The sequence below is a fragment of the Puntigrus tetrazona genome, chromosome 3 (genome assembly GCF_018831695.1).
Source record: "Puntigrus tetrazona isolate hp1 chromosome 3, ASM1883169v1, whole genome shotgun sequence".
NCBI lineage: Eukaryota > Metazoa > Chordata > Actinopteri > Cypriniformes > Cyprinidae > Puntigrus > Puntigrus tetrazona.
The window spans coordinates 19,823,420-19,837,168 of record NC_056701.1 but is presented as its reverse complement, the minus strand read 5'-3'; the positions used below and the strand labels follow the sequence as shown (position 1 = coordinate 19,837,168).

Below are 13,749 nucleotides of genomic sequence, written 5' to 3'. Positions count from 1 at the left end.
TTCCAGTAACATGTCTTTGATAGTAATTTTTAGGATCGGGTTTACTCTTTAATGAGTCATAAATCGTTTTGAGCTGCTTGTCTCATATCCTTGCGTAAATGAGTGGGTGGGTATGGGTTCTCGTGTCCCTTGCCAGGCTCCAGGGAGGGTGGAGACTCCCCTTAAAGGGTCAGTGTGGGTGTGACCTTACAGTAAATGATCACAGCAGAGGGCTGGACTCGGGAGGGAAAGGGAAGACCTGACGGACGGGCTTCACGGAGAGCTGTGGTCACACACACTCTTCCTTACACACTCCCACACACCTTGGAGAGGGAGAGTCTGCTTCCACTTACTGGCTGAGGTCCCAGAGTAGACTTGAGGGAAAGAGGAAGGGAGGGAAAATTTGAGGCATTACAGCAAACCTAGAGAGTAGTCCCTAGTGGTAGTAGGTAGTGCAGGTGATTTGAAGATTGGTTAGAAGTAGCCAAGACAAGTTGTCGCCTGCAAGTTGCGCTGTACTAGAGTCGTTGGGTGTCTACTGTCATTCAAGTCTTTTTTTAGTGCTTTATTTTTACCCTAGGACTGCGTTCTTGCACACCGGGCCACGGGTGTGCATGCTTCTGCCTGCCTCTGTCTGCAAGTAAGCTTGTGTGTGTTTCATCGGACTCTAGTTGAAACCGAGCCATGGCCGACACAGACTTCAAACTGGAGCGTGCCGTCTTTGCCGAAGTCTCTGATGACGACGAGGAGGTCGCCTTGATGCCTGCTGCCACCAAACCTGCCACCGTCTCCAAGGGGTTCAAATCAAAGCGAGGCGACGAGGATGATGACGACGACCCGGCGGAAGAGGTGGACCTGGTGTTAGGGCCGGGACTCGACGGAGGCGGCAGCGGTGATGCCCAGAGATCTGAAGCCCAGGCTACAGGCATGAAGGTCCTGGCTCTCCTGGACAAGATCATAGGTGTGGTGGACCAGATCCAGCAGGCCCAGACGGGTCTGGAGGCCAAGCAGGAGACCATGGAGAAGAACATGAGCAGCATCCAGACGGACCTGGCCAAGCTGGCCAAGAGTCACGTTGGGACGGCTGGGACGGTCAACAAGCTTTTGGACAAGGTGCGGAAGGTGAATGTCAACGTGAAGAGTGTGCGCACGGACCTGGAGAAGCAAGCAGGACAGATCAAAAAACTGGAGAACAATGAGCACGAGCTCCTCAAGAGGAAGAACTTCAAAGTGCTTATCTTCCAGGTAAGTCAGAGTGCGAAGTCTTATGCAAGCCTGGCATTCCATCTCATGACTAATGATGCTAATTAGTCTTTTAGCTCATCCTTCAATCGAAAGCAGCTTAAGAAGCCTTACTCAACTGCATGGCTCGAATCTTGCAGGGTTTGAACCTAAGGTGGCTTGGTTACCATTCGCAGCTCTAACCACCCTCCAATTGAACAACCAGAGCTAATTGAGGTTGGTTATAAATGCTTGCATGTGGTCTTTTTTTCTTGCTGTTGTAGTCTAGTTTTTTTTTACAAATCCAATTGTTGAAATGGATTTTTTTGTGGCCAGATATTATTCATTAAGACTGTAGCTACTTTTGCTAACATTTCCACACTGGCTGTCATAGTAATGATGCACACTTGTAGAAATTTGGGGAAAAATTTTAATTTGATCATATAATTCATGTTGAGATGTGGTAACAATTTTTGCTTTCAAATCACCTATAAATGTATAAATCCAGTATTTTTTTCCCATGTTTTTGTCCATGTTACTATAGCAAGTGTTTTAACAGATTTAAAAGAAAAAAACAGTAGGCAAAGTCTTAGACCAGTTTCTGTTTCATCAGTAACATGTTCCTTGTGATCTCAATCATGGCCTTATATTGTTACCATTTGCTATAACACACTTCCTAATCTACATATACGATTCATATATCATATGAATATAATGTGCTATACTAATAAAACCGTAAGAATGATCGTGTTGTTTTGCTGAGTTCTGCTGCATGAGTGAGTCTTCCTTCCCAGGTCTCCTTTGGAGTACACATGGATTCCTCTGCAGGGCTTGGCCTTGAATTCCCCACTTAGTATCATAAAGTATCAATCCACTCCTAAGTGAACCTTCAGAGTTTCCTGTCTAACCGCACAGCAACCTCTGATCAATGATGGATCAGCACATACCATGAGTGAACTGCAAATACTGCATGTAAATCTAAAAGGAGCCTTTTAAAAAAAGGTTTTTTAGCTATGCATATGGCTAAGATTTGATCAGTTATCTCTGTCTGTCTGTCTAGTAGTATATATTTGGCAGCTTATCAGTGTTGCTATCGCCACTTTCTTATGCTCACCAAGACTGCCTTTTTTTAATGAAAAAAATTATTTATTATTGATGCAAAGTTAATTTTCAGCCTCATTATTCCAGTCTTCAGTGTCACATCATCCTTCAGAAATCATCAATTTTATTACAGATTTAGTTTTAAATACTATGTTAAAGTCGTTACTCTCACTTTTGATCAGTTGAATGCATTCTTACCAAACAGAAGTATTCATTTCTTTGAACTTGCTGACCCTAAACTATTGAGTGACAGTCGTTTTGAACGAAAATGCTGCATCTTGTTTGCAAATGCGATGCTTAAAATGGTTCACAATGCTTTGCAGATGACACTCTCTTTCACAGATGTCTTAGCAACGTACATGTGCTTTCTGGGAAATAAGGTAATTGTACACTGCCTGCACAAAGAGAAGGCCTATACGTTTTCCTTAATGTGTTTCTCGCGCGCTGAGGTGTTGAGATAGCTGGATGTGACAGATAGTTGGCTGGCATTTGAGGTATAGGATGAAGACATTAGGATTTATGCCTGTATCTTTTGCATAACTATAAAAAAAAGGAGAAGAAAAGTACAAAACTGGGTCATGCAATTTGTACTAAGTGTACTCATATACACAAACGTATAATTGAAAGATAAATAAACCTCGTACTTCATATGTAGAAAATGTATTCTTTCTTTCGTGTTTTGCTAGATGAGTGTGTATGGTGTAAGATTTCACTGCTGCGTGGAGCGCAGTTGTAGAGAGAGTCTTGTGCAAGCGAGCTGGACTGTGTTGGAGCCCGATTAAATGTGTTTAGAGCGTGCTGGATCGCTGGATGGATGGATGAAGACTCACTCTGAGACCCCCATCCCCCTTCAAACTCTCTGTTACAGTCTAATTATAGAGCAGAATGCGGTAATGTCTGCAAGGCTACCATAATGACACTACCGTCAGTCCAGAGGGAAAGAGAATCCTTCAGTTTTAGAAGCACCGCCTGACTTTTGCATTGAGCTTTGTCATTTCTCACAGTTCCCTACACACACACGCACATATAGATAGATAGATAGATAGATAGATAGATAGATAGATAGATAGATAGATAGATAGATAGATAGATAGATAGACAGACAGATAGACAGATAGATAGATAGATAGATAGATAGATAGATAGATAGACAGATAGACAGACAGATAGACAGATAGACAGATAGACAGACAGATAGATAGATAGATAGATAGATAGATAGATAGATAGATAGATATTCTCCTGTGCAGAAATACGTTAAATACTATTAATTAACTTTAACTCAACTCAACTTATTTCTTATCTGCTAGGCATATCGGCGTATTCTTTTCATATTGGGCCGATATTTACAATTAAAGACAATATTGTCCGATTTTGATATCAGTCCATTAATAGCATGCATGCTTATTAAATACAGTAAATTACCTTGCATAATAACAGCCATTGTCATGTGTAGTAATATCGTTATAGCTGTGTAATTGACAGAGACAATTAAAAGTTAACTGTTTTTACAAATAAACTATTTAAATTTCATTTTTATAAATCAACTTTTTATATGACCATTTTATAGTATTAAATACAGCAAATCACCTTTACCAGCCTCGGTCACCTATATAGTAATGTGTGATTAATGGTGCAGTGGATGGTACATTAATATGTTTTCCGTTATATAATTGTTTAATGACTCTTTAAAACCCACAGATGTCATTTTGTGCCAGTAATTATGTTATTATTCCTTTCTGTCTGTGATCTGACATTACTGCGTGTCTGATGTTCCTGTGACGTGAGCAGGCCGAGGTTCAGTGTGTTCCAGCACTTTGCTGTTGTTTACCCTGCACCAGCGTTGCTGCATTTAGCCCCACTAACGAGTCATTTCCTTCCAGCGCTGCTCTGAGGGGCTGCAGGGGGGAAACAGCACTGATGTAATTGGCCTCTAATGCTTTTAATGCAGATGGAAGATGACAGGAGTGAGTCAGGTCATGTATTGGTATATTTGTGAAATTATGTTCTCTTAGCTATTTCCCTTCATTTCTCTGGGCGTATGTTGCCTAATGAGGTTCATTACAGTCTGTTAGGGATAATCAGAGAAGATGCATGTGTATCTCTCCTGAGAATGAACAAAGTCCAAAACACACATTAGCTGTGTTAAAAAAAAATATGAATGCTGTAGATATGCGCAATGCGTTTTTATGTACTGGCGACATAAATATGCAAATATTGCCATTGCGTCTATGCATAATTAGATCTGAAGCCAACATAAATAATTACAAATTATATAATTAGTATGTTGATAAACACTGAATTTGGAAATCAAATGTGTCTTTTCTGCATGCACGTGAACTGCATTAATGCCACAAATCTGTGTAAAATCTGTTATTGCTGCATGACTTGAGATGATCCAAAGAGCATCTAGTTTCAATGCTAAAGTTCATTCATTTATATACCAATCATTGCTGTATCTAATAGTTTTTCTTTATAATCTTAATCTCAATGTCGTGAACTCACCACCAGATGTCACTCTCCCGTTTTTCTGACACCACACAGACTGCTGCATTGCACTGATTGCACACACACAGCTGTCACCGATCACACGCTCACCTGAGGAACATTACACACACACTGAAAATAGCTCGACGCAGAGTAGTGTTTAGTGTTTATCACTTTCCTGGTGGTAGGAATAATAAATATACACAGTACACACATTATATAAACAAAAGACGCATTTGACGGCACTTTTATAACTTATTGATTTTTCTAAAATAACATTATTTCTAGGGGAACAAAAATAGAATTGCACTGCAATCGCAGACTTGAATGAGTTGGACATTGTATACACCACCATTGAAAAGTTTTTTTTTTGTTTAAGAAATGTTTTGCACGTAGTTATTGAATTGATAAAACATGACAGTAAACAAATACATAATCTTGCAAGACTCATATTTCAAATGAGTCTTTTCAAAGAATCCTGAAATGAAAATTTATCACTGTTTCTACAAAGTATAGGAAGAAACACGTGACACTGAAGACTGAAGTATTGATGCAGAAAAGGCAGATTTACGTCATAGGAATAACAGTTATTCAACTGTAATAATATTTCACAGTGAGTGTGTGTCCATGTGCATATGTGTGTGTGGATTTTGAATTGCTCATGAAGTCTCAGTTTCAGTTTTCTCTGGTGGAATGTCCACTGAGGCAGCAGGTTACACTACTGGCATTTATCAGATATCTAATCACAGACCTCTGAGACCTACATAAATTACCCCTGTAAAATTGGACTCCTGTAGGTGACAAGTGTGTGTGTGTGTGTGTGTGAAAGAGAGAGAGTACACATTAATATTTGCTATGCTATTAATAGATGGGTGTTTAAATTGATTTATTTAGAACTGACATTAACATCATTATTCTCAGAAACTCTCTGGAAGTTAGTGTCAGAGCAGCTGAATTTATAAACACAGGTCCTTGTAGTTTATTGGGTGACCTCTGACCTCTTGGCAGTTCGGTACTGGTACGGAATTTGGCATTTGATGTTGAAATTGAAATTTCCATTGCATCGATTGAAATGATGTGCTTCAATGCCCAATGATAACAATGGGGTTCCTCTTTGGCTTCTGTGTAGCACCTTTCAAGATACATACTATATAGTTTCCCTGTGAACCACTTTTAGTGCTATTTATAACCATTTTTGTTTGGAGTGCACAGAATGTTGTCTACTTCAATTCAACAGCTCTACTCCCTCAGATACAGTGCTGTTTGAGCTCTTGTTCTTGTGTGGTTTCAGAAAATGCAATGATTACAATATAAATACAACTGTGTGTGTGTGTTTGTGTGTGTGTTGTTTAAACTGCAGTTCAATAATTTAAAGCCTGTAATAAAAAAAAACTGTAAAAAGAGTAATATTGTGAAATGCTAAAACAATTCCATTTTATTTTTATAATTTTACATGTAATTGATGCAACGCTGAATTTCCAGCATCATTACTTCAATCTTCAGTGTCACGTGATCCTTCAGAAATCATTCTAATATGCTGATGTGTGCACGTGAAACATTTCTGATTATTATCAATGTTGAAAGCAGTTGAGCTGCTTAATATTGGTACTAGCACATAGAAGTCAGATGTATATGCAGGTTAACGCGCCAAATTAAAAAATTATTTTCTGCTGTGTTTGTTGTTAGGGAGATTTAACAGAATGATTTAGATGGCCAATAAATTCAAAGAAGGGGTGCGCCACACACATTTATTAAATCAGGTAGGCATTTTTTTACTTCTCGTGTAGCACAAGCAATCAAACCATCATTAGGCATTCTAGGTTTTTGCTTTGAAGAAAAACACACGCAGCGCAACATTATAATTAACAGAAAAAAGTGAAAACTTTTGCCTGCATCTTGTGATCACTCTGCTAGGCTTTCGAGCAAATGTGCATTTTTCATAAATGGAAAAAAACATTCAAATATGAGCCTTTTATTACTGTTAAATGCGATTGGCTTTATCATTCGTCCCAGTTATGATTTATGCGTTGTTCACGAAAAAGCGATCAAGACAGCACAGTTACAATATCATGATTATGTCATCTAACCATCATAACATGATTTAATGTTAAATATTTAAATGCATCAGATATAATCACAACATGTGTAGCTTTTAGTGACTGCTTCATTTTGGCTTAGGCCTATGTTTGTATACTTTACTGATTTCCATTTCTATACTGCTAAGTCTGCTAAATTGCGTTAATTGAAACTGAAATATCAAAAGTTGGCAGCCCTGCATTTCTGATATTGACATCTGATATTGATATTCTGATATACTTCACTAGTTTAACATGTTCTCGTGTCATTAGCTCGAGAAAAATAAATCTAATTCCACGTCCATCTCTAAATTGCAAGACATTCATAATGTATGTAACGCCATCATACACGTAACACAAACATAAAGTTTGCAATATCAACAAAACTAAACATGAATCCGACATGATTAACTTATTGATTCTCACTGTTTTGTTTAAAAGTTCATAATATTTAGTAATATCATCGTCCTCTCCTTACTTTTTGTAGAGGAAGTCAATCACATATTTAAAAAGACAGCACAAAGACGAATGCTGATTTGAATGCAGGTAATATATTTTGATCATTTTTTGGGGTCCCTCCGCCCCTGTGCGCTCCACTGCTGTCAGATACACAGCAGATGGCTGCAGTAGTTTAATAAAGCTTTCAGCCGATCAGAGACAGCACCGATAGTGTTGTTGTGCCTGTTTGATTCATTTGTTATTGGCATCTTACCCTTGAAAAACTAGTGCATGTGCACTTGTGGCTCTGGTGTCTTGACTAGCACGAAACAGATCTTGTCTCTATCGCAAGAGAGAGAGAGAGATCATATTTACCTGTCACAAAACCCATACTAAAGTCATGGTTAAAGTTATTCACGGTTGTTTCAGGTAGGAGTTCTGCTGTACAGCTGCTGCTCTGAACCCAACAGAAATCAACAGCTGCTCAGTGCCTCAACCTTAACATGCCTTTCAACATCATGCCTCACACACACACACACACACAGCTGTTATCTACTCATCACCGGCTGATTTTGTTTGGCTGTATATGCCATGCGAACTTCTGCAAATGTTTTTGCTGCTGTCTTGGCAACGGTTGTCATGGTGCCGTGGTCCACAGATAGCTGTTAATCTGGGTAATTGTTCGCCTCTTTTAGGGGGTTAGATGGGGTTTCTTCTCTCTCTCTCTATATATATACATATATGCAGTGTGGACTGAGATTCTTCTTAGCCTACAGCTTCTGAGCAGGGGTTTGAGGGTATTACATGGCACCAGACACTCTGGCAGCAGTATTAATGTGGTGTTTATGGTTACTGTATTCACACTATTGTTTTTGCCAGGACTACATAAACGCACGCAGGATCCACAAATGAACTCTTTAGTGATTTGAGAATGTACTGGTTATAAATACTTACAACCTATCAGCCATGGGAACTGTAATTTGTTATTTATCCTAAAAATAAAAATACAGTTAAAATAATAATAATAACAAAAAATTACAAAATTTGTAAAAAAAATTAAAAAATAAAAATTCGGATGGATGAATGAATTGATGGATGGATGGATAGATAGATTCCTGGGATTTTGAGCATTGTAAGTGTTCATTTTGAATATAGTTTTGGCTTTGTACCCATTTGGTTTGCTTAAATTGTTACAATAATTTAATATTTACAAAAGTTTCAGTTGTCTATTTATGAGAGACCATTTAAATATGGACTTAGTATCAGGTAATTCACGAATGGCCACAACATACAGTATATTAATTTTATTTCTCTTAGGTAAAAAAAAAAAAAAAGAAATTAAATGATTTACTGTGTTAAATGTTGTCTGTTGCTTTATAAGAAGGCCATAAGTCATGGCAACGGCACATAGTTATTTACACTGCTACCATCCATTCACTCTCCGACAACAATTTTCTGTATTGTAACTATTTTAAAATTCACAGTGTAATACAAGATCAGTTCATGGATTATTATGACTATTAAAAATATACAGTAAATGTATTTGCTGCTCTATAAAATGTACTGATTTGGTAATTATATTACTTTAAATTTTACTTGAAAAAAATGATTTGAATAAGAAAATTCTTAACTTTCCAGGTTATGTTTCTTGACTCTTTTAATACTGAGGACATGGAGACATGTGAGAATAATTTAGAGCAGCTGCTAATTGTGCCATAAAATCTGCGATTCAGCTGTTAAATATGATGCGATCCATGCGGCATTCCCTGAATCCATATTACTCACCAGCACGTTACTGGAATTTGTTGTGGCCCGGCAAATTATGGAAAAAGACCTTTCCAGTTATGTGATTTAATTCTCGGTAGTTCTTTGTGTGTTCACAGAGTTCTCTCTACTGGCTTTGGCTGTTTGGAGTGTTTGGATCAGTGTACGTTTCCAACATTGTGTGAGTTTTAGGGTGTTTATTTAACCCAAGTTCACATAAGGACAAACCTCTTTGGATCAAAAATGGAAATGGTTTGTTTTGACATTACAAATGACCGTGAGACAAACAGTAGCCCTAAACTCATTTGGAGAAATTGTAACCAAAGTCATCCAAGACTTCAAGTAAAGCACACATTTAACACTATGCCATTCATCTGGGATGTTTATTAGCTGTCTGTTTTGTCTCTCTCTTTCACACACACACACACACACAGCACGTCAGTCATCTAAGCAGCCCATGAGTCAGTCAGTAGATGCTGTTACTATAGCGACAGCATCAGTGTTTACTAGTTAGGGTGCAGGATGGGAGAGTGATTCAGTAATAGGTTCAGGAGTGAATGAATGAGCACTGTTCAGGGAAAAAAACATGGAAGGCGAAGAGAGGAAAGGGGCTTTATTCATTCATTCATTCATTCATTCATTCATTCATTCAAGCTTAAAAGGACTTCCATTGGCGTAGGCCAGAGAAAAACTGCTTCAGGAATAACTAAGATGACTAATTGTAATTTGTGTGCAAGTGTCAGTTCTTCCTTTAACCAGCAGAGGGCGTGTTATACTTTTGAATACAGCCATTATGATCAAGAGAACAGTAAACAAAGGTATATACCTAAATAGCATTACATGTCAAATTACAACCTGTGCAGAGAGACCATCGCTATGATTCTCCTTCTAAAAATATTATCATTTCATGCCTAGAGCACTGGGTTTTTTTCTGAGTGACTTTCTGATGCTTTCATTTAGGCTATCTACAGATCCTGTTTAAATATCTGCTGACATTCTGTTCTAACTGATGTGGCTAAGATATGTTGCCATCTCGCTCAAATGTGGGTGCCTTTGCAATTTATGTGTGTGAGTGTGCGTTTCCGTGAATTGTGGGGACTTTCCATAGACCTCTATTGCTTGACCATGCAATATTTTCTATTCCCCCAACCCAGTACTAACACTAAAACATACAGAAAAGCTTTTTGCATTGCTTTCACATAAACATCATTTACAACTGTTTTTATATTTTTTCCCTTCATGGGGGCCGCAGGTCCCGACAATGTCATAAAATGTCAGATTTGACTATCCTTATGGGGACATCTGGTCCAGAAAATGTAGCATAAACAAGTATTAAACATGTGTTGTTGTTGTTGAAGGAGTGTGTCTCTCTAAGAATTCTGGGAGGTTTTTTATTAATAAATCTGGATTGCTCATCCTAGGTGAATGTAGAGACACTGAATCTGTATGCATGCATGCATCTTAATTTATCCGTTTTATAATTTTCAACCAAACTAATGTTTTGCTTTAGAAGTGTTTTTCCTCATTTACCTGTGACCTTGTCTTTAACAGTGCCCCCTAGAGGGAGTGCTGCACTGTTTGTGGATTTTAGCAACGGCCTGTATTTAAAATGAATCACATTGACATTTTCTCATTCTGGTTGCATAGTAATCAGTTCATTATCTTACTACAAAGCTCCTCCACCCATGTGATGATTGTGATTATCTTTTCAGGGCCAGACGAGTTATAGCATGTCCTGAATTCAAAATATCTGTCCACCCTCATGATCTACAAATGATGGCTGAATGAATCAAAGGGGTATAGAACTCTTATTAGATATTAGCTTCTCACAATGAAGTCAGTATTAAAGTCAAGTCAGCAGCCGCTTTATTGCAGAATATACCTCAGAAGGATGATCGGGAACATTATATAAAATATTATGACATTATTTCAAACCCAGGCCAGTATTTGTTTTTAGTAATATTTGTTGCTACGGTAATGTTAATTACAAATATTGCTCAAATATTGGACTCATTACCCGTACACCCCTGTCCTTAAAAGCCCTTAAAAGAAGCAATTTAAACTAGTTTACAAGTTTAAAGGTCATGAAACTAGTTTAAAGGGTCATGAACCCCCTGAGTATTATGGAAAGGGAAAAAGTCTGCAGGATATGCTCTTATGAAACATGTATTTACACATACTTGCTGACAATAATACTGAAAGTGAAAGTTTCTCTGATTAACTGTAGCAGGAAATGGTGCTTTTCATAGCTAATTTGACACCAACTGCTTGCGTTCGAATCTCGAAAAATATTCTGATCTGTCTGACCTAATCTAAGTTCCTTAATTTTTCTCACCTTTTCTCTCAGGACAAGGAGAAACCTGTGAAGGTCTCTAAGAAGCCAGTAGCTGCAGTAGAGGAAGGAGAGCAGGTGCTGAGTGAAGGAGGAGAGGAAGAACGTGGCTCTGAGGAGGAAGTTGAGGTCGAGGAGATCATAGAAGAATCTCGTGCTGAGCGCATCAAACGCAGCGGCCTCCAGAAGGTGGACAAGCTGAAGATGGCCTTCAGCAAGGAGCAGATGGAGAAGACCAGACAGAAAACCAAGGAGAACCTGGAGAAAACCCGACTCAGAACTAAAGAGAACCTGGAGAAGACACGCCAGAGAACCCGAGAGAACCTAGAGAAGACCAAGAAGACCCTGGGCAAGAAGATGGGTAAGCTAGGAACAAAGATGACGCCGAACACCGAACGCCGTGAGAAGATCCGCAGCTCCAGAGAGAAGATGAAGAAGTCACTGAATCCTGACCACACCGTCTACGCCCGCTCCAAGTCAACCACCTACCGCGTAGCGCCCTTCACCTTCCACGTCAAGAAGGTCCGTGATGGTGAGATCGAACCCACACCAGAGCCGGAGGAGGAGGAGGAGGAGGAGGAGGAGGAGCAGACCGAGGAGGTGCAGGAGGCTCTTGCAGTGCAGGGAGGAGGCCTAGTGTCAAGGGTGGAGGAAGGTGAACTGGTTAGTCTTGACAGCCCGGAGATGGAGGCCTTACTAGAGGCAGCTGATCAATCACGGCTGGTGTTCCAGGAGACGGTGAGGCCGAGGGAGAAGGCCGGCCAGTAAGTCCAACGTGCTGAGTCCTGGAAAAAGCTCAACACAGAAAAATAATACGGAGATAGTCTGGAGATGAATAAGGCTAAAAGGATGTAGGGAACTGAGATGTGCTTAAGGACGGATTAAATGAGTCGACTGGACCTTTGGCTGAACATTTAGTTTGTTTGTTTGATTTTTTTTCTTATTATCTTCTCAACCCCAAGGTTGCTGTTTTTGTTTAGTTTTGTTCAGTTGTCAATTGAGAACTTAACAATATGCAAAAAAAAGCAAATAATTTTAAATGTACCAAGACTTAATCTACTTTCAATATATATATATATATATATATATATATATATATATATATATATATATATATATATATATATATATATATATATATATATATATATAAAAGAATGTTATAGTATTTTCAGAAAATGTGGATGTGAGGAGGTTTGCACTCCACAAGAATATTTTCATAAACACTTTCAAGGCATTTAATATTAACTCTTTAATTTGTAATCAAGGCTACCCGGTTGCAGCCAGATATTGTCAATATATATTTATTAAAGTGCTTGTATTTAATGAACACCTATTGTTCTTTATAACATCATGCGATGCGATGGCTGCAGTTTCAGCGGTATAAATTAATAGCAGGCCTTATGCGTCTTGTAGAAGATCTGGGCTTTGTTTTAATGCCGTGAATGAACTGTTGGAAGCTGCTGAAAGTGAAAACTTAAGGTGCTAGAGAGTATGTTGTCTGACTGACAGAAATATTGTTGTGAGGGAAAGTGAATTGTGAAATATTCTAATTGTTAAAAAAAAAAAAAAAAGGAAAGAAAGAACTGCAAATAACTACTGCTGACTGAATTTTGTTTCTTTTGAAAGTGAAGGTTTTAATAATGACGTGATTAGTTGTTTTGTGTTCTAATCACAGGTTTGAATGTAATCCAAGCTTCATTCTCTGAAATAATTGCTTCAATTGATGTCTACAGATGGCGTAACTGATCTTTGATCTGAATATGTAAACAAGAAGCTCTTAAAAAGATCGAGCCGATGATCAGTCTCCGAAAAGGTTATTTTTCAGAATACAATTTTAATAACTCTGAGGTAAATTAATTTGACCTTTTTGTTTACCTTGTTTGTACATATATGCTTTAACACGCTTAAAACTTAAAACGTATTTTCATATGCACTCACAGGCATAATATTAGGTGAACAGGGACCTGCTCAATAGAAAATGAGTGCTGACACACTAGTCATTGTGTGGTCCAGCTCACTGAACATAGTTCTATCCTGTTTGATTGTACTCAACTCAATTACTGATTTTTCGTTGTACTTTAAGTGCGTTCATGTTAAACAGTTGGCCCATATTTTTGCATTTAGCTTGGATAGGCTCATTTTTACAAATAGCACACTCACTGAAAACACATTTTGTATTTTTGATCTCCTATTATCACACATGGGTAATAGTTTTGTAGATGTGAAGGTCTGAATGAAGCTGCTTATGGCTCTGCTTGTTGTGCTTGTGAGATCTGTGTCTGTATAAATGGATTTTAGCTGTAGGCTGCTTTTAATAAACAAATAAAAGTGTCCACCTTTGTGATGTGA

General features: G+C 38.3%; 1 protein-coding gene across 1 annotated transcript; it reads left to right on the top strand.

The window, feature by feature from the left end:
- Nucleotides 1-240: 240 nt before the first annotated feature.
- Nucleotides 241-13,749, top strand: cavin1a (caveolae associated protein 1a). Its single transcript, XM_043235542.1, has 2 exons — nt 241-1,224; nt 11,413-13,749. The coding sequence occupies exons 1-2, from the start codon at nt 664-666 to the stop codon at nt 12,163-12,165; spliced, it is 1,314 nt and encodes a 437-aa protein (XP_043091477.1). The 5' UTR covers nt 241-663; the 3' UTR covers nt 12,166-13,749.